This window comes from Chrysemys picta, chromosome 19, assembly GCF_011386835.1.
Source record: "Chrysemys picta bellii isolate R12L10 chromosome 19, ASM1138683v2, whole genome shotgun sequence".
Classification (NCBI taxonomy): Eukaryota; Metazoa; Chordata; order Testudines; family Emydidae; genus Chrysemys; species Chrysemys picta.
The window spans coordinates 8,524,443-8,546,692 of record NC_088809.1 but is presented as its reverse complement, the minus strand read 5'-3'; the positions used below and the strand labels follow the sequence as shown (position 1 = coordinate 8,546,692).

Here is a 22,250-nt window from a genome sequence, read left to right as displayed (position 1 = left end):
CACTTTCTGTGAACCTCTCTGAAATAGCAGAAGGTTTATTTTGGTGTTGCTGACAACACGGCTGCTCGCTAACAGTCACTTGGGAGCTTAATATTCTGGGATAGTATGTTTAGATAGGTAGCATGGGACTAATTTTAAACAATCAGGAAAATAAATGGAGGGGGAAGTGCACAAACTCCACTGGCAAAGGAGTGACAAATATTAGCTTGGTACTAGATAAAGAAGAGATTTCCTATGTGCGGGCCAAAACTCCTGTGACATTTCAGTGGATAACAAGTAGGGATAAACCTTAAATAGCTCAATAAATATAAACCCCCATTTACCCTGGCCTAGGTTTATGCATCGGCACAGGTGCGACTAAGCAATCTGTTAACCACCAATGGCTGAATCAAGGCTATTCCTGAGGGCCCACAAACCAGGGAGCAGAATTTCTCTCTCGGTTCCCGCTTACGTTTTCTGACTGTCTCTGTGTTTCTAGTTATCTCTCTTAGATTAGGTACTTATACTCATCCTATTGAGATACTGTCACATCTTGGGTTTTTGTTCTCACAATCTTTAATATGTTTATTAAGCATCGCCCCTGTGAGGCAGGGTAGTGCTATTGTCCCTGTTTCATAGCTGAGAAACAGGCACAGAATGACTTGCTCGGGGTCACACAGGAAGGCTGTGACAGAGCAGAGAACAGAACCCAGTCTTGCCGTTCCCAGGCTTGTGCTTTCTTAACGCTCTATTTAATATCAGGTTTCAAAAAGCAGGTTATCATACCAAGAAATGTCACCATTATAAACATTTTGGTAGGCGTCTCCTTGATAAGCCCGTCTTTTCAGCCCAGGCACATTTCCCATCTAGACTGAAAGCAAAGCATCGTCTCCTTGCAATATTGTTAATCTGTTGTTAAGGGGGGAAAAATCTCAACACCAGGCTTGGTGCTTCATTGCTTTTTTGTTAGCCTTGAATAGAATTATGCATCGTGAATAAAAACTGCTGTCAACATGCATTGGTTTCAAAACATTAGAGCATATGGTATGTGATTATCTGTATTGTCAAATGCAATAAAGTGAATTTGGATATAATAAAAAATGTAATATTTTAGAAATTTGGTAATAAACTGTAGAAGAATTGACAGGCAGAGACTCTCTGAGGCCTGTAGGCAAATACATAGAAATGGCAGGACTTTTCAGCACAGCATGGAGTGGTCACAACAGATGAATTAGAAAAGAGCTTTGTTTTAATTCATGAACTTAACCTGGTTAACTAAAATCTATGGTGCAATGGGTTTTCATCCCAGCATTTGCAGGGGAGAGTGACCTTTCTGTGGCTACTTGCTGCCCTTTTCAGCAACGTTTCCCTTTGTTCTCACCCACTGCTTGGTGGATATACAGCTTCAAAGTAATTGAACTTGACTGATGGCTACCAATTTAGAACAATAACTGAGGCCCCACGGAGGCCAAAATAGAAGAAGCAGTATTGTCTTGTGATTAGAAAGGAGGGCTGGGAGCCAGGACTCCTGGGCTCTGCTCCCATCTTTGCTACTGATTCACTGCATTATGTTGGGCAGGTCACTTGTCTTGTGCCTCGCTTTCCCTGACTGTGGAAATCAGGATGATAACTTATCTCAGAGGAGAGTGTGAGACTAAATTAAAATTTACAGGATCTGCTTGTGAAAGGTACTGTAGAAGCAGAGATTTGTGACATATAATAATATGCCCCAGGCACTCAGGAGTTTTGTGACATGAAAACGAGACTCCATCAACCACTATAGGGACCATTTGTTGCAGATACAACTGATGATAGATGAGGTTTGGTGGTAAAGTTACCTGGTAGTTAGAGAATGAGGCCAAAATTCTAACCACATTGCTGCCGACTTTGACATTTGGTATGGCCTTGATTTCCCACTCTGTAAAATCTGAATAACACCCTTCCTTCCGTCCTCCATAAAGCACTCTTCCTCTAAAGAAAGGCGCTGTATCTGTACTTACGATTGTTATTTCCAGAGCCCATTGCGATTGCTCCTTAACAGGGATCTCAGTTAAGCAACTGGAGGACACTCCCTTGCTCAAAGCAGAACATGTTTAGCATTTCCATCCCTTTCTGCATAGAAGGATCTTGTTTTCGTATAGGCAAATAGGTTACAAACATGGCCCGGATCGTGCACATTAAAGGTCTTGCTGATGAACCCGAACAAGTAGCTTTCATGTGTGATGGAAAATTCACTTGGTAGATATAGATAGATTAAATGAATTCAAAAGCAATTTGGAGCTTTTTTAATTTCCTTCTTGGTGGTTAAAGAGGGCCAATTTTATATCAAGGTCCCCTGTTTTTCATTATGACTCCTTGGAGGACCAGAACTAGAGCATCTTGGTCATCCGCTGAAGGTGCAGGGAGGGTGAGGAATATTGAACAAAGAGAGTTTTTCATCCAAGTGTTATCCAAAGTTGGAGTTAATAGGTATTAACAAAAAATCAAACACGTAATAGAGATTTAGATAATGTAACCAAACCCCCTTCCTCTCGCAAGCTCATATTTTAGTCTCCTGTGGTTCCCCAATTTACATTAGTTTTAGAATTCTCCAGCAAAAACCTAGAAGTTAAGACATGATATTTCTAATGTAGAAAGCCAAGCAGGAAAAAGAAGATACTGTTGGGGAGGTTGGAGGGGAAAGAAACTTTCAAGCCTTCTTTATAGACAGAAATGAAGCAAGGAACCCTGACACGAATGCACCTCTCATGCACATACACACAATTTTTCTCAGGTCACTGTTAATGCTTCTAAATGATCTGTGAGTATATTAATGCCTTCTGTTAATTAACAATATAATAAAACTGGCATTTCGTAAACTGCCATGTAGCGCATGTTTTAGTCATTATGTACTCAGCGGTTTGGTTTCGGAATGCTAATCGAATAAAATTTTAATGAAGATTTGTTGCTATGAAAAATTTATCAGTAAAAGTTCAGGTGCTGCTTACATTAACGTGGCTTGTAATATGCAACAAGGTTTCCCCTTTCACACCAAGTGCTGAAAATACATTTTAGTTAAAACTATTCTTTTGATTTAAGAGCAAAACTGAATAATGAACTCTTAAGGCTGTGCCATTTTATTACTAGGAGCAATTATAAAAGGGGCTCCTACCCTTTATCTAAAAGTCATATTTTTGTTTAGTTCATGCAGTTTTGCCTCTCCATTGATGCTCTGTCCTACTCCATCTTGGAGTCCACTCAACTGTGAAGCAAGTACATAGCAGAATCCAGCCCTTCTCTGCAAGGGTGGATCTAGCTGCCAAAGCCCTAAGGAAGGAAGGGAGTGTGTTTGTTGGTCAGAACAGGAGACTGGGCGTTAGGAGTCCCAGACTCTATTCCTCACTCTGAGTGTGACTTGCTGTGAGAGAGAGGAGGGTGCAGTGGGTAGGGAACGAGTCTGTTACTTAGGAGGCTTGTTTTCAATTCCCTGCTCTACCAGAGACATCCTATGTGACCCTTGGCCAGTCACACTGTCTCTCTGTGCCTCAGTTCCCCCTCTGGACCATGGGGATCATAGCACTGCCCTACATCACAGAAGTGTTGTGAGGGTAAATTTAATTAAAGGATTGTAAGGACTCTATTACTATGGTAGTTGGGGCCACATAAGTACCTTGGGTAGCTCTCAACTTCTCTGAACAGATGTAACATATTGTACCTACCTTACAGCTTGTCTTCACTGCAGTGTTAGCTTGAGGTATAACTGACATGTTGGCCCTAATTCAAGTCCCATCCACACACGAAAAGCTCTAGTTGAAGTTAGGTGGTGCTTTCACTCGGGCTAGCTGGCCCATCCGGGGGTGAAGCTTGAGTGCTGCTGATGTTTAGAGCTGCAAGCACAACCACTTTGTGCAGCTGGAGCGTATCTCACACTGTGGCCACTCTCGCTTGAATCAGGATATCTTGGTATGTCTTCACTGCCATTAACCTGGGAGACTCTCACCCAGGTTCACCACGCCTGGATGTGAGCATCCCCACAGCAAAGCCGTTACCGTGTCCACACTCTTTCTACACTTGCCCATGTGTGTGTGTCTGGGGGGGGGGGGTGTCATATCCCATGGTCCTTTGTGCTGAGATGCTGTAGGATTCTTTCTCAGTACTTTGTGTCAACTGGTCTGTCCTTCAGGGCAGGTTGTGAGAAGGCCACTGGAAGACTAGCAGCACTGGAGTGGTTTTGCCTTACTGCAAAGTGGGTAGTTCCAGCCCAAACTAAATCAGAGCCCGGGCTTTATCCCACACTTCCAGCCGGGTCAGCTAGCTTAGACTTAAAGCACCTCCGGACCTGCTCAGAGGTCTTTTTTGTGGGGGTGATAGTGGGATCTGGGCTAACTGTGCAATGAAGAGTCTTAACAAGTAAACACACACGCCTTGAATTCTACAAACCACACAGTAACACTAGCCTGCTGTGTGCTTCCACAGGTTTCGGTACCTGAACACCAGCGGGCTAATTTTCAGAGGTGCTGAGCAAACACAACCCCTCCCGAAGTTAACCAGAACCCAGCACCTTTGAAAATCAGGGTGTTTTTAGTTAGGTGCCTAACATGGATTATAGGAGCTTAACTTTAAACACCAAGATTTGAAAAATTTGGCCCGAAATTATGTGCCTCTGAGGGAGCCGCCCCCCCAAATCATGCAGCCTCTGGGAAAGGCTAGGCACAGAAGCCTGTTGGAGTGGAGTTTGCCACGTGGTCAGTTTAACAAGGAAAGTTTCACATTCTTAGATACCTTTTTTTTTTTTTTTTTTTTAAATACCCTTGAATGACAGTCCCTTGCAGTGGAAGGATGGAAGGGGAACCTGAGCCTTGCGGTTCTCCAGAAAAAAGCTGAGGAATATCTTCCTGGTGCCCTTTATCCAGCTGTGTGGCTGACCTCAGTTCTTTGCTTTCCTGCTGCGTTAGTATTGAAACGCTAGCACCTTTTGTGGAAGTCTCGATCTGAAGCGGTTGTCTGCCGATTTAATTTTGAGAATTTACTCCCATATATTGGCACTTCTTAACTGTGGTAATATCTGTGTCTGTCATGAGAAGCCGACTATTTTCCTGACACACACACACACCAAATGGATTTGTGAGCTAATCTTCTGCCTTGATGAGTGTCATTCAGAGAAATGCTGCTGTAAAGCACACTTTAGAATTAAATGCGGTTGGTATTTTCTAACTTAGACCACAGGCATTCCTTCCCACCCCCTGTTGGTTAACAGTAGGCTGGGATGGGACTTTATTCTCAGTACAGAATATTGTGCCTTCAAATACAATCATCAGTATTCTTGGGGTGGGGGGTGGGAAAGTGTGTGCATATAAATAAAAGTCTTTTTCTTACACACGTGCATAGATATGAATGTGTGTATTATATATTTATATCCATATCAGTGATGATACTTGGACCTGGCCTAATGGACAGGGCATTTCCTCGCTCTGTAGTTGAGTCATTTCACTGTGGCTGTTGTTTGATCTTAGCTGGAGCCATTAGGTACTATCTTGTTACAAATAATGAATAATAGCTCACCGTTTTTTGCGAAAGGCAGTGTTGTAATACTCCTGCCACCTGGTTCCTCCTTATTGCCCATGTTGCTTTCTTGCCTAGGTTTGCTTGCTAGTTTATAGTTGCTTTTACACCACTCCTTTCTGTGGAGTAGGGGCTGGGAGAACATCTGACACGCCGACAGCTGCGTGATGTTTTCTGTGTGATAGAGACGAGCGTGTCACACTCCTTGCTGAATAAACAGACAGGCATGCCAACAAAAATGTAAATGAATCCTGCGGGTGAGATTGCTGGTGGGACTAGAACATGGGTCCCCAGCATTCCTAGGCAGCAGCGCTAATTGAGAAGCTTGAAAAGCTCACATAAACACTCCCCTCAGCTGCTCCCCACAGTTCGGTGGCTGGTCCGGAGCCAATGCAGAAGGCAGACTCACATTCCGAATGAAGACTAAGCATAAATTCTGTATTCTGTATATACAGCTACTTTTTGGAGGAGGAATCTCACATACAGTAAAAGCTTTGTTAGCCAGTATATTGGGGGGATGGGGGATGCCAGTGAATCACATATTCTGGTTAACTGAGAGTTATACTTACCAATGGAATACCAATTTTCAAAGACTTGGAATACAATAAAATATAAAATACAGTAGTACAGTATACAGGTATTCACCAATCCAGTAGTAGTACTTCACTGCAGAGTGGTTGGTTTCTTGAAGCACTTAGGTGTAGACAGGTAAAGTTTTCTATACAGGTTATCTTGTGACACTACATATCATTATGGGCAGCGTATGGCGTACACCCAGATCACTAAAAATACACTTAAGACTAAAACTCTACTGAACATAATTTAATCTTTCTTTGATGATTCAGAAGGCACTTCCGGATCTTGCAGTGCCTCAGGGTCATCATTATCAACATCAATTATCCTTGTAGCTGTAGAAGGTGTAGGAGATTGGGCTGAATCTGTAATGACCCTATGACACACCCTGGACGCTGCTTTTTTGAATAAATCCCTGATAGCATCTTGCTTACTTGTCTTCTGCCTCTTTTACATAAAAGTAGAGCGCAGAATGTGCAATTGCATAACCTCCTGGGCAGTATACTAGTCCCGGTTACTAGATTGAAGATTTGTATTGGGAGATATCAGAAATGCCAGTTAATAGAGTTTTCTGGTTGATAAAGTGCCGGATAACACAGCTTTTACTGTATTTTCATCTGTTGTAGAAAAAAATCTCTATATTGAAATTAAAATGATGGCAGCTTTCATCCAAGGAATTCAGGTCTCTTTACATACATTATTGAATTACACACACTGCATGTTAGGGAAGCAGACATCATTTATACCAAGTTGACAGGTGGGGAAACTCAGTCAGAGGGTGAGAGAGTGATTGCGCATAGGCAAGACAAGCAAGGCGTGAGTTAGAAACAGCTAATGCAGACCAGTCAAGAAGATGTTAAGCTCAAGCTGGCTCTGAACATGTTATAAAAAGAAGCATGATGACACGATCTTTGATATATTTTGTTTCAGTCTCCATTTCATGCAGTAGCCACCTATCGCAGTCACATCACTGTTCAGGTTTTCTTCACACTTGTGAAAGTCCCTGTCCCTTGAGGCCAAGCAAAGATCATGGGTGTATGTGACCTGCCTGGTGAGAGTGTTCAGTAGGCCATTGATAAATACATTAAATAGGTGCTGGCACTTGCAGGAGTCTGTTCTTCTGGATTCTCCAGATGCTGGTTTTGAGGTCCGAGACACAGAGGGGTTAAATGACTTGTCCAGAGTTATATAGTAGGTCAGCTGCAGAACTGGGGCTAGCACCCAGGAGTGCTGACTCTCATATTCTTGCTCTAAGCACCAGATAACTTTTCCTTTCCAAGCCAGGAGTCCTGATTCCTAGGCTTTTTCACTGGATAAATAACTCTTCCTCCAGTAAAAAGTTTGGAACACGTCTGATTTTTGTCATTTGCTATGAAAGTGTTTCTTCCTAACTTTGTAAATTCTGTTTTTCTTTGTCTTTAAGTAGAAGATTTGGTAACAAAATTTACATCGTCTGATTTCTGTGCTCCCTGCCCTTCTGATGTAAAGCTTTTATTACTATTATTATTATTATTTGTTTTATTATAAGAAGGAGGTTTGACAGCCTCAGGTGTTAGATAGCTTACTAAGTAACTTTTTCCCTTCTGATTATGAGGGATGTGTGAATAAAGTAGAACCATATTGATTCACACCAATCTATGCATCGACTGTGTGAGAGCCACTTGCAATTCCCAGCAGCACCAGAAAGCTTTGCAACAGGGAGAAATATGACCAGGCAAGTTGAGAAAATAAATTAAACTAGTGTCAACTTTTCTTGTTTCTTCCCTCATTATTAATGGATGGAATGGGGCTCGTTTATCAAGAAGAGGAAAAATTAATTGACACGGGCTTTAATATTATTATGCCTGGCTTGTCTGGTCACATTTCTTCATTTTTTTGAAAGGCATTTTATTACAGTTTACAGCAACCAGCTGCCAAAACTATTGGTGTAAACAAGAAAGCAGGTGCATAAATAATGCTGCGGTGGAACTAGAGGTTTTGTGCATCTAGGCTTAAGTAGCTTAAGTAGGGGAGAAAGGAGAGGCATAAAGCAAATACAGATTAGAAGATCAGGTACCAAGAAATAATTTTAGAAGGGAATGTGGTACTGTCTTAATATTTTGTCATTATGTAGCTGTGCCTCACAAATGGATATTATGGGGTGGTTATTTACGTCCATCAGAACATCTGAATGTTGGCAGGTGGATAAACTCTGGAACTGATAGGTTTACTGGTGATGGAAGGTGGGGATCTACCATAGGCCTGATCCTGCACGGTGCATAGATGACGTGGTGATGGGCGCGGTGCTACGGTTGCCAGGTGTCCGGTTTTCAACCGGAATGCCTGGCCAAAAAGGGACCCTGGCGGCTCCGGTTGGCACCGCTGACTGGATTGTTAAAAGTCCAGTTAGTGGCACAACAGAGCTAAGGCTCTGCACAGCTCCTGGAAGTTCCCACCCCCACCCAACCCCCCTGAGCCAGTGGTGAAAATGAGCAAGTGAGTGAGGGTTAGGAGAGCGAGTGTCGGGGGTGGGGGGGAATGGAGTGAGAAGGGGCGTGGCCTCGGATGAGGGGTGGGGCAAGGGTGTTTGGTTTTGTGCAAGTAGAAATTTGGCACCCCTACGCGGTACAAATGCCCACACAAGGACTGTGCAGCTGCAGAGCGTTGCATGTATGAGACAAGTGCAAAGAAGCCCGATCCTGCATTAACAAAAGCCCTCCCATGCAACAGCCAAGTTATGCTTGCATAGCAGCAGAAGTGAGAGCTGAGAATTTTACACTTATTTGCATGCTGAAGATGGTGCTTAAATCCATGTCTCCTCTGATGTACCCTTTCTCCTTTCCATGCTCTGCTCTCTTTAGATTATAATCACCAAGCCTCTTCCATGACCACACAATAGTGTGTATTATTTGTATGACAGTAGCCTTTAAGGCATGTCTGCACAGGGATAAAAACCCCACAACTGGCCTGGCTCAGCTGACGTGACCTCACGGGGCTCAGGCTCTGGGGCTGAAAAATTGCTGTGTAGATATTTGGGCTCGGACTGGAGCCAAGGCTCTGGGACCTTGCAAGAATGGAGCTCCAGCCCAACCCCAATGTCTACACAGCAAATTTTAGCCCCTCAGACCAAGCCCCATGAGCCCAAGTCAGCTGACCCGGGCCAGCCAGGGGTCTTTTATCCCTTTGCAGATACACCCTTACAGGCCCAACTGCTCTGTATTGTGCAAACACTTAGTAAGAGACAGTGCCTGCCCCAAAGAGCTTACAGTTTAAATAGACAAGGTAGACAAAGGGTGGGAAAATACAAGTTTTACAGATGGGGAACTGAGGCAGAGAGATAAAAGTGAGTTGCCTGAGATCATAGTGAGTCTACGGTAGAGGTGGGAATTGAATCCAGCTATCCTAACTCCTAGTCCAGTGCCTTAACCACAGGACCATCTGTCTTTTATGAATCATTTCTGGGTGAAGATTTTATTTAGCTTATTCTCATCAGTAGTGCATAACCTCAGTTGCTCTCTTGCACTAGAGCACAACCTCGTTGTTTTGTTGGTTGCATGGACTTGTAAGATCAAGACCTATATATCCCTGTAAGGTAGGAAAGTACCTTTAGCACACTATGCTGCTTTCACATAATTTCACAAGCTCTCTGTGTGTGTGCGTGCATGTGTGTACATGTATGTAGATCTAACTACACGTAACTAAATATACGTATACACAGAGATAAACTCTTGACCATACCAAAACCTTCTACTAATAGGCAAGAGAAAATAGCTATGTCTCATAACAATGGGTGTCGTCTCGGCTTTATTTCACCAAAGCTGACACAAACCCTTTCTAGTGATGACAGAGGTGTGAAATATAGCTGACTTCTAGTGTGAAAAACCCAAACACAGCAAACAGGAGCATGATTTTCTGAGCAATTGACACTTAGCACTTATTTATACTTCTGCTGATTTTAAATTGTTTTAATCTTGTATGGCTTCAGTCATTTACTCCGAACGGTGTTTCTCTTATTTGTGGGGTACTGTAATAGAATGTCACTACGGAGTAACTCTGTTTAGCTACATAGAACTGTGGGTGGAAGAGGTTCTATGAAATGTACTTGGGATAAACAAGGTTCTGGATCAGTGACGGATTTTCAGTGCAAAAGATGCTCGTTGCTGGGGCATGGTCAAAGCTCTCAGACATCCAGGCCAGGGCTCTGCAGAGGTGTCAGAAACGTTTGCAGTGAAAATTGGAGCTGCTTGAAATTTTGAGTGTGTTTTGGATTGTGTTAATGGATCTGTTTCGTCAAAATTTGCGCTCTGGTGTGAATTTTGCGCTTGAACCCGGTTCCCAGTGAAAGGAACTCTTTTGCAATTTGCAGTTTGAAATGCTTGCCTGTTTTCTGTGTGAAAAGAACACTTTCGTCAAATAAATTGCCTGAAGCCAAATGGTAATAATTTTTTTGTGGTAAACCTTGAGAGCTATATCACCCATCTCTTATAGATCTTGTGAGAAGGCTTGAGGTTTACAAGGTTCTGCTGTTAGCATTGTAACCTGTTTGGGCCACAGGTGATCATTTAATATATGTTTGTACTGCACTTAGCACAATAGGACCTTGATGTGGTGGCCTCTGGGTGCTACTGCAAAATAAAAGTAAATAATAATGTTATTTAGAGTGCTGTTACTTTAAACATCTGGCAGTCCCATAGCTCCATTCCCTGATATGCCAGCTAACCACTTGGATTCAGAGGAAGTTGCCTTGAAACCTATGGGCTATCTTGTACCCTTAGTCTCTGTACTCCAAGCATCATTAAGAGTAGTACAAGAGGACTGAGAACACAATTAGTCTTAATGCGGACGGGGATGGTATTTTCAAGCTTAAAATAAAAACTCCTCTAGCCCATTTTTCTGTATTTTCTCATGAAAAGAAAATCTTCCCAATTTAATAAGTTGAATTTTCAGCCATAAACATATGGCCTGATTTTTCAGTGATGCTAAGCATCTGCAGCGCTCATTAAAGGTGGCTGCAAGATGCTTGGCCTCTCTGAAAATCAGAACCTCCTGGAAATCAAGCGTAGATAAACCATAATGTGTTGTACAAGCTAAGTGGTTTTATTGGCCCTTCATAATAGTCATCAACCGTCATGAGGACTTGCTGAGACTTACAAGTAAGTTACCATCTTAGACTGCAAGGGTTCTCGATTTAAAGAAAAAAAGCTACAAAAATTATTTATCCACTAGAAGGCACATTAACAATCACCTTCAAAAGCATTGGTATCTTAGCTTATTTTCAGAAAAGGTAGACTGAATGGGAGCCACAACTCGGCTATGAACATTTTTTTGAGAGACTGAGAGGAAGAGCAAGATTATTCTCTAGATAGGTAGTATAGTATCCTAGACTTGTAGGGCTGGAGTGGTAATCTAGTCCATCCCCTGCACTAAGGCAGGGCGAGCTATACTAGACCATCTTTGACAGGTGTTTGTTTAACCTCCAGTGATGGGCATTCCACAGCATCCCTTGGTAATATGTTCCAGTACTTAACGATCCTTAGAACCCTCCATCCTCCCCTCCACCCCCAATTTTTCTGACCCCGCAGTGAGCTGGAGCTCAGTGAACGTGACATAAATATCCATTCATGTGAATGCTTAGCCTTTCCAAACCAGTGTACAGAATGAATCTAGAGGTATTTGCTTTTGTCTGTGATAGTGTTTACTACATCAATCCCCCTGAAGAAGTTCTGGGCCCAATTTCAGTGTCTATCAACAGCCATTGACCAATATGTGAATGGGATTAAATGATTTTTTTGAGCAGACGATAAAGGAAGGTTTTTTTCACCTGAAGGTCACGAATCCTGTCGCTGCTTCCTTCAGTGATCTCACTTGGCTCAGATGCTCTCATCTGGGGGTATTTGTTTCCTCCTTTATATATTTCCCCTATCTTTGTCTTTTCTTTTACAGAAAGGATTATTCAAATGAATATTCAGTTTTATTCATTTGAATCAAGGGGGGGAAAAAAACCCAACTGTTTGACTCTGTTAAATGCTTATCTCTTAAATAGAGCTTGTTCGCTTCCAATAATAGCTTCATTCAGGAAGATGCAGTATAATTTCATTTTAAAATGTGTGCTCCTTGACAACCGGAATCCTATTTATGTCACCATTTTAAACAGCTTTCTTTGTTTTGTGTTAATCTCTTTCGTACACTTTCCATGGAATGTTTTTTGTTGTTGTTGACTCTTGGTACCTCTCATAAGAAATAATCAACTGTTTGAGCGAGAAAGCTTTAGAAGAGTTTGGGTAATTTAAAAATGAGTGTGTATTCATTATACTGACTAATGGGGCATGCATACAGTAATATTTTTCTTATGCAGTTGTTAAAAAAAACAGCTACCAACTTTTAAAATTTAATTTTAAATATACCGCAGATTATTTTATGAGGTTTTGATTCCGGAGCAAATGCTCTGTTTGGAGTTTCTGCATTTAAAATATGATGTGATCTCTTGGTGAATGTCCTGTGGATTTTAAGTGGCTGTACATGTGTGAATTATAATCTACTGGATACTTTCCAATTAATTAAAAATGTCAGTGATCATAAAGCGAAGACGTTATTATGGGCACAGTGCCATTGATCCTATTGCACTTTGCAAGCTAGAGGCTTGATCCTGCAGACGCTGTAAAACATACAGCACTTGTTGAAATGTCACCACCTCTGGGGTGGAGATTAGCTGCAGGGGAATTTGTGGCCATGTCTGATGATTAGTATATGTGTGAGGTGGAGGGGGGAAACAAGCCTTCTGCTTTGACAAGTGCTATGTCCATATGTAGGGTGACCAGATGTCCCGATTTTATAGGGACAGTCCTGATATTTGGGGCTTTGTCTTATATAGGCGCCTATTCCCCCGTCCCGATTTTTCATACTTGCTATCTGGTCGTCCTATCCCTAAAGAGCAGATGGCACCTTGGAGGGCCATGTCAGATCAGATTTTTAAGGACGGTTCTAGAGTTCCATGCTTGAACTTAGCCTCCAGAGAGGGACCAACTAAGTGGCTAAGCAGGATGCGACTGTGTGGTTCCAGGGGCAGTAGATATTACAAACCCAGTGCTTGAGTCCATCCCTCCCTTCTTGTTTTGTTCTGACATGGCCCTCCAATATGGGTTCCTTCCCTATAGGAATGCAGCAAACTAAAAGGTGGTTACTCACTGCAGGGAAATAAAAATAATTTTTTTCATTTTCCTCAAGGGCTGCTACAAATAGAAACTAAAAGAGGCGTGTGCAGTCGTCGAGTGTTGAATTCTTCTAATAAAGAAAGAGAGATTGTTTAGCACAGGTTGCCACTTGAAACCTATGGCGGGCTGTAGCATGATTTGAAACCTATATACTTCAGTGATATGGGTTTTTTCCTTTTAAGGTTTAAAATTTCAGGTTAATGCCCATATTACAGGAACTTGGATAACATATTGCACTGGGAATTTCAGCTTTGATGCAACTTCCTAATGATTATTTTTAATCGAGGGCCATGGTTTGGGGTTCATATAACCTTTGTTTCTACCACAGTGATTTGTTTTGAAGCCCGAAGTCACAAGAGTAAATTCACCCTGTGCAAAGGACAGGCATTAGGCCTATATACTACTGAAACCCTGAAAGTTGGACTTAGATGGTGGTGGCCCTTCAGGACAATAGTGAATGTCACCCATAATGAGCTGATGGTCCCATCTCAGCTTTATAATTCAGAACCCTCCTGTCTCCCTGTCCTGCCATCTAGCCACTAGCGCGCAGTCATTCTGCGTCGTTCTTGTTTTCCTTTGTGAATCATCACTTTAACTAATTCATTGCAGGTGATAATGCATCCAGTAGGTAAAATGATTACACAGTTAAGGAATAACATTTACTGATAATTAATTGTTTCATTGCTTCTTGGCTTTTCCACAAGAGGAAGAAATAAATGTTTTTAGACATAATCAAGTTTGTTTTCTCTCATCAAGCCAGATAGACAGGCATGTTTGAAATGGTGTAGCTCTTTTAAAAACCTGCAAATGAGTGTTGACACCATTGGATTGTTCTGTTATTTCTATTATAAAACCTGTAAATCCAGAAAGCTATATGTCTATCATCTTTAATCAGACAAATCATTTCTTCATAAACCTGCATTTCTGCCTTATGAATGTGGGTGGGAAGGAGTAACCTGTTTCCTAGTCTGAACATGTAATGATTTTGGTGGGTTTTCTGGTGGAGTTATGCATATTAACTCTAATCTCCTGAAAATTCCCCTTCTCTTCTTGTTACTTGCTGTGAGACCTGAAAAAAATCGAAACTGAAATCCTCCACTGCAATATTCGCTAATGAGTTACTAATGATGAAGATGTTTCTGGAACTCAAACAATTAATGACTTGCAGAACTGGACTGGACATTTCATTCTGCTGGGCAAAACTGGTTCCCTGTGGTGTGCTGCTCTAATAACACCAATAATTACTTAACACAGTGTGGGTCCCTAGATTCCTGGGATGTCATGTTTACCACAAAAATTTTAGTTGCAACTGCAGTCCTGCATAAGGAAGAATTAAGCAGAGCAATTTAGAAGACAAATAAAGGGACCTGTTTGAATAAGATGATTCAAGATGCTACATGCTTGCAGTACTGAGTAAAATAGCTTTCTGAACAAAGATGCAAAGAGAAATCTTTGGATGTTAATGTAACATCATAGTCAGATGTTGTGACTTCTAGGATATTTTTGAAACCATTTTGAGTTGTAATTTACCTAAGGAGAGGTGTCAGGGGGAAGCATTCAACAGTATTAAAATTACTCTGTGTTCCTAAACCAATCAACCGGTAGGTGCTTAAACATTGCTAGTTCACTCTAATCACTGAGAGATCCATTGAGGATAGCAGCATTCTGTGAATTTATGAATAAGCAAACACGCATGCACAACTTCAAGGGCACTGTATTGCAAAATGTAGTTTGTTCACTTACTCTGACAAGCACAGTTTAGTTTTAATTATTTGCTACTATGAAGTTTTCTAGCAAATGTACTGTGTGTGTTAAAGCAATGGAGAGTGTGGTAATAGAAGACTTCACTCGAGCAACTTAACAGTTGCAGAATCTTTGCTGAGAATTAAAGTGAGGAGGGCCAGGTTTGGGGAATGAAGAAAAAGGTTAGTGGATGCAAAGTGAGAATTGGCAAGGTTTGGACTGTATTCCCTCATAACCAGAATCTCTGGGTTTGTAACATGCAATGGGCTGGATTCTCAGTTAGTGTTAGTATAGCTCCTGGAAGTTAGCGGAGCACCATCAATTCATGCCAGCTGAGTATCTTCCCCCAGTGTCTGTGTCTGTGAACAAGATATTTACTTTCTCATGTCCAGCTGGTTTACTAGTGCAAAACTATTTATGTAAAATAAACTAGACAGTTGTGAGCTTATTTATCTCCCGTCCCTTCACCGTCATTTTGGTTTGTTTTAAAACACGAGTTGCAATGGGCTTATGAGTGCAGCATTCATTTCTGTTCATATACTATTGTGTGCTGAAGATATATCCTTCCAATATCGAAGCCCAAAAGACTTTTCTTGGTACTAATTTGGAGTTTGGGTTTGTTCTATTGTTTTATTGGGAGCCTTCATGTTGTCTTAATAGATTTTGATATTTATCCATTGAGTGCTTGAAAGAAACACGGTGGTGCTTTGTGGGTTTGGTTTTTCATTTTTTTTTTTTTTTTAAGAAAAGATGGGTGAAAATCAATATGCATAGCTGTAGCTGGCTGCCAAACTTCTTTAGTGTGGAGTGTCTCAGATAGCATGGACCCAACAGAGTAAATACAGTGTATAGCTGGCGGGCAGACAGCATGCATCAAACAACCTTAAACTGGCCCAAATCCATAGCTCCTTTGAAGCGGCAGTAGAGAAAAGATGAGTGATCAGATCAGAGGTCTTAAACTTTAATCGTTTCTTAAAGGCCTCCGGATGTCCTGATGAGGTATTTGAGGAAGTAATTCAGGAAGAAAGGGACAAATAACCACCTCCAAATCTTGGCTGACCCTTAGGGTTCACTCTGTCAATGTGCTGAAAGGACAAGCCAGGACCTGCTTTGATCCAAGAAGCACTTATTATAGTGACGGCTTCCCTGTGAGAGCAAAGCCAGTGTCTTTTGACCCTTATAAATAACAGATGAGTAAATTTTTTGTTTGCTCAGAGGCAAACATAAACAGAAAGTGCTGATACATGTTTGTGAAATCATTAATTTTTTTATTCTTGCTGCTAGTGGTGTTGGGTAAACGAGGAATCATTTTCTCTCCCTTTTTGAATGTTTGTTCTTTGTCGCTTAATGAATCAACCCTAACGGAGAAGTCTCTTGGAATTTAAGAAGAACTGAAACTAATAGGGTTCCATATAAATTTAACAGGGTTCTGTATGGATTACTCTGAACACCTATAAAATGTAATAGAGAATTATTTCTGTTCTCTAGGTTTTTGATCCATCCAGTAGCAAGGAAATAACTGTCTATAACATTCTATAGGATAGATCAAAAAAATGTATAGTAAGGACAGAACCCTATTAAATATCTGATATTTTGTCTCATTCCTGTAATATATAGGAGTTTTCCATAAGGGCACAATAGAAAGTGTGTGTGTGTGTGTGTGTGTGTGTGTGTAGTTTTGTGTGTAGTATTAATTAATTGTATTTCTGTAGCTTCTAGGAGCCATAGTCCTAGACAGGACATCATTGTGCATGTGTGTGTGAAAGGTGACAAAAATCCAAACTGCCCATAAAATGCCATATTTAAATGAAGCCTCTGTTGTTTAAATATAATTAATATTTTCCTTATACTTTCCTTCTTTCTCTCTTTTAATAAATAGGATTTGGCTTCGTAACTTTTGAAAATGAAGACGTGGTGGAAAAAGTCTGTGAGATTCATTTTCATGAAATCAATAATAAAATGGTAAGTTTTTCCAATATGCATGTCAGCAGTAGAGAAATCTCACCATTTATCACAAAAACATGCTATGCCCGTGTGGTCCTTTGGGAAAATGTTCTCCATAAAATTAATTGTTTTTAGACATCCTGTGTCAGATGTTTGTCTTTATAGTGGGGTGAGCACCGGGTTATGAATTTCGCTTATTTAGCTCTTATTTTTCCCACTAACCTGAGGGCATATAGGGAGGTTTTCATTACTCAGGTACCTAGTAATTGTCATACCAGATACTTCAGAGGAAGGTGCACTTAGACAAAATGGGGTTATCAATAGGGTTGCACAGGTGTATCAGAGAACAAGAATTTGACTCCGCAACCACGGGGGTGAAGATGATTCGAATCGGGCCACTTGATTATTCTCAAATGTCATCATCTTCCAATAATCCAAGTTCTTGTCTCTCTTCTCCTGATTATCCCACTTCCCTCAATCTCCCCTATATAACATTTTGCTATTGGGAAGAGGAGTAGAACCCCATTTATGGCCACTGGATGGGCTTCTCAACACAGGAAAAATGACCGGAGTAGCTACTGCAGAATAAGCTAATTCAGATCAATTTCCCTGTGTAGACAAGCCCCAGTGCTGCTTAATACTGTAGCTGCCCACCGGAGGGAGCCAAAAAGAATCATGGTGCACTGCTGTCAGTCTGCTACCATGTAACATCATATCTCTTTGAAAGCACCTCCAGATCCACCTGTCCTAATTCAGGAGCAAGACAACTCCTGAAGTTCTTCTAAAGCCCAGTCTCTTCCTGGGTAGAGGGTTGCTCTGTCAGCAAAGCTATCTAGCCACATGGGGGAAAAAAACATTTGTATTTCAATCAGTGCAATAACTTTAATATTTTCAGTTAAAATATTCTTTTCCCTTTGTCAAAACATCCCTTGCTTCTCAAACATGTATTCAGATATGCATTGTATAGTGGTCTGATATGTGTTCACAGACTTTAAATTCAATAATAGAGCTTTTAGTGTGGATAAGATCAAAGCAATCTCCTTAGCATATGCTAGAGGCCTGATTCAATATTTGACTTGCTAATTTTTCCCAGGGCACTGAAATAATATTCTTCATATTGTTCCTCACTGCAATGTGCATCTGAAATGAAAATAACATCTCCTTAGCATTCTATATGTTGAGATGTCAAGCTCAGACTTTAAGGGTGGGGGCTGCACAAAGAGGTGACGGCTCTTACTTTGGGTCTGTTAACTTTAGTGAACTTTGTGTCTATATTAGGCTGTCTTTCTTAGACTGGTTTATTCAGAATTTTTTCTTTTGGCCAATTACATTTTAGTGTTTCCCAGTAGCCACCAATGACCCTTAGAAATGCAGAGTGAAACAAATATGGGCTGAAATAATGCCCCCATCCAAATGCTTATTCTTTTGTATATTAGCTAAATGATGTTCGTCCTAATGAGCCATCCAATTAATTGTTTTTCTTTAATTAAAAAAAAAAGTTAAAACTAAAGGTAAAAGTGTTGATTTAAACGAGTGCAAGACTTGCCAGCTGGTGAAGGAAAAATAGTCTTTTCATATCCCTTTCTGCGGGGCTTCCTTTATTTCCCAAAATCCCAAACTGAAAACGGCAACAAATCAGTCTTGCCATGTGACATCAGATCACTTGTGTAATAGACCGGACTTGGAAATCCTTTCCATGCCAATGCACCTTCACCCCATGTCACAATGGCCCTCTGTGCAGATGTTTTTATATAATAAAGACCCTAATCAGGATTGGGGGCCACTAGGTGCTGTAAAAAACACAGAGGTATAATAACTAGCTCTTATATAGCACTTTTCCTCAGTAGATCTCAAAGCACTTTACAAAGGAGGTTGGGGAAACTGAGAAACAAAGTGACTTGCCCAAGGTCTCACCATTGGTCAGTGGCAAACCTGGAAATAGAACTCTGCTCTCTTGAGTCCCAATTCGGTACTCTATCCACTAGCCCACACTGCCTTTCTCTGCCTGCCAAGTGACAGTGGTAAAGATTCATAGAAAACAGTTAAAGTGAAGGGCGTGCTCTGCTATAGCGAGGGTATGGTGATTAACTCCTTGTAAGAGCACACCCACAGGAACTTTCAAACCCCTGGCAGAACGGTACCTCTCACCCCGTGACTACTTCGTTTCCTTAATAGCCTCTTATCTTTGTCTTTGTCAAATGATTTTCAAAAGTTTGAATAAATGACATCAGCCAGTTTTCCTTTATTTGCTGTTTTGGTGATCTGCTCAGAGAATCTTAATGGACGAGAGGCGCATAATTTTCCTTCACAAGAATTCATGCTGCTTTGTCCTTTTGTCACATTGATCTAGGTGTTTTGTTGTTCTATTTTGTAATTATCAGCCAGCAGTGGATGAAATGTGAAATTTGGAATGATGCAGAAAATATCTGGGAGATTACTTCAGTTATTTCACACTATGTGGTTTTTCTTAGATTCAGATTCTTAGCTGATGTAAGTCAGCATTGCTCCCTGGATTTCAATGCTGGCCCTCAGTGAGCTACTTAGTGTAGTACAGATATGAGATGAAAAAGAATCATGCGGTAGAGTCCAGTTTAACTTCAGCGATGTCACGTTGGCAGGACAAAGTGAGTGAGTGGCCTGAGACACTTCATTTGATGCATTCTCAGTGGAATATCAGTCTGTTGTAGAATTTCAAACAAATTGCATGTTTTTTTTGCTGCATGTGTGCCTTATGTATTTATACATGATGGGGAGATTTTAAAAAGCACTCAACCTTGGCCTAATTCTGCTGTCATTGAAGCCAGTGGAGTTTCACTATTGACTCCATTGGAAACAGTTTTAGGGTATCACCGATTCTGCAGGGATAGAGTTAGGTCAATGCAGCGTGCTTCTGAAAATCCCACCCTTTACAATCTAATGTGATGCACATTTTCCTGCAGACATTATTCTTGCTAATTGGATACATTGGCATCTGTGGAACATTCCTGTGTCTGTCACAGGTTCTAGCAGTCAAACACAGACACACACAGTGGTATGTAAGCCATGCTCTCATTGTTGCCTTGGCCAGTCTACAAGTGCAGGGCATTGGTTAGGAGGAAGGACCTGAACTTCTCAGTTCTGCAGTTACTCAGCAGTTCCTCATTTCCTGGGGGGTTTGTACAGTACATATCCCGCAGTGAGTGTGATGTTGCTGCACCCCTTCCTCCTGGCTTCAGAGGGGGAGTAGGGAACAGTTTTCAGCTGGCACTCAGCTTCCCTACTAGAGCTTTCCTTCTGGCTTTGGTTGCGTGCAGTCCTGTCTTCATGGGGAAAGCTCAGTGGCTTTCCACACTCCTTACCGACATTCTTCTAGGGACTGCTTAGTTTGCATGTTCTCTTCCTGCTCCTTTCCCCACTATGGTAACACCAGAAATTGGCCTCTGTATTTAGCAGTGTCCATCTTATTGTCACAGCCAGGCAGTGGTCAGCCAAACCTAGGAGTCAGAGCCAGAGTCTGCAGTCATGAGACAGGAGTCAAGAGCTGGGGAGATCAGAGACAGGAGACAAACTGGAGATCAGAACCACGAGTCAGATGCCAGGAGTCACGCCGGGTCGGGATGCCGGGGAGCAGGAGCAGGGTGGAGCCCAGTTCGGCCACTTTCCTGTTCCTGCTCCTGACTTAAGTAGGGACAGTGGGCCAATCAGTCTCTCTGGGATTCTGTCAATCGGACCTCAGGGGCAGAGCCTCAAACTGGGGCTGGTCTTCATGGGTCCCAGTTAAGCAATTGTCAGCAGACTGCCAGGTGGAGGGCTGGAGTGTGGCTGCTCCCAGGAACCCCGCAGACCCAGATTCGAGACCTGTAGGTCATGACACTTACCTGCTTCTCCACTTCCATGTATTTCAGAAGCTAGCTGGCCAGCTCCTCCCCTCCTGACTTCTCAAGACATCTTCTGACCTCCCTTTTTGGTGTTGCTGGACTAGACACTCCTCCAGTGCTGCTGTTGCCATATTTACTGGGCCTGTAAGCCTATGAGGCTGAGATACACCCAGACTAACACAAATGCCTCACCTTTGGCAAGAACAGGGCTGCCCAAGGAGAGAGGCACAAACTAGCCAGCTACCCCCTGGCGGTGCTGGGATGCACAGTTAAGAGTATGCAATGTCCCCTGAGCCTTTTCCCAGAAGGCAGTTCAAGGAAAAGGAGGACCGTTCTTTAGGGGCAAGAGCCCCCAGCCTCTAGTTCACCAATAACACTTACATTTCAGCTAGCTTCCGGTTCTGCTGTGGAATTTTACCCAGCTATTCTCCACGCTCCCTGGGTGAGGAGGGGTGGGAGACCTGCTAAAGGAATCCCAGGTTTAGGGCCTGTTAAGGAGAGAGGGGGAGAAAGAAAAAGGTGGGGTGGATGAAGATGTCATTGGAGCTTCGCATTGAGCTGGGGATAAAAAGGTATAGGCTGTTGTTGTTTGGTGTCATGGATAATTAAAATGAATCCTTACAAACAAAACATGTCATACCTACTCGGTCCATGATACGAAAGCCATGATGCTCTGAGCATCTTTTTTTGGTCGCTCCTTTCACTGCACTAACTTAAAAGCTGCCCACGAGAGAGTAGATGATGCATGATGTAGGCACAGGACTGAGTCATTGCATTGCTGATGTGTCTGCGGATGAATTACCAGATCCAAAAAAGAGAGCGAGAGCTGGTGTGTGGGTGGGAAGGGGAGCTGGCGCAGATGCCTAAAGATGACACACAGCTAGTTATGGAGCGCTGGGAGAGTACTTAACTTTATCAGCTACAAATCCATCCTGGGCTGACCACTGGGCAACCCACTGGTAAGTGTGTGTGTTAGGTCCCCCTGTGTGCCAATTTGCAGAGGATACAAGTTGTTGCAGACCCCATCTACAAAGCCTTGGTGGTTAAGCTCGAGCCATAGCAGCTCATGGTTTGAGTTCCGGAGGTCCCCTGGTCTGTCAGCGAAGAGGGCAGCCATCACTACTGCACCTCTTGATTTAGCAACTGAAGTTCATAATGCTGAGATCGCTCTCTCTCTCTCCCATCTTCAACAAGTTGTCATTCTACATAGTGGGAAAATGAAGGTAACTTGGCTACTGTTGTTGGTGAGCCTATTTCTAGGTTCGCTTCTCACTTGTAAGCTAATTTTAGCTCACCCATTCTGCTTCTGTTGCCATTTATAAAGCTTAGAATGTCAAACGCAATAGTAAATGAGTAGTATGAAAGCGAAAAAGAAAATGCCAGAGAGGCATTTAATAAATGACGTGGGAGTAAGATTTAATAA

At 42.0% G+C, this 22,250-nt stretch overlaps 1 protein-coding gene across 27 annotated transcripts in view; it reads left to right on the top strand.

The window, feature by feature from the left end:
• MSI2 (musashi RNA binding protein 2) overlaps positions 1 to 22,250 on the top strand; it is a 398,015-nt gene that overhangs the window by 287,776 nt on the left and 87,989 nt on the right. For all 27 annotated transcript variants that reach the window (XM_065572773.1, XM_065572771.1, XM_065572770.1 and 24 more), the window contains one exon: positions 16,906 to 16,988. In XM_065572773.1, coding sequence (XP_065428845.1) covers positions 16,906 to 16,988 — 83 coding nt within the window. The remainder of the gene's footprint in view (positions 1 to 16,905; positions 16,989 to 22,250) is intronic.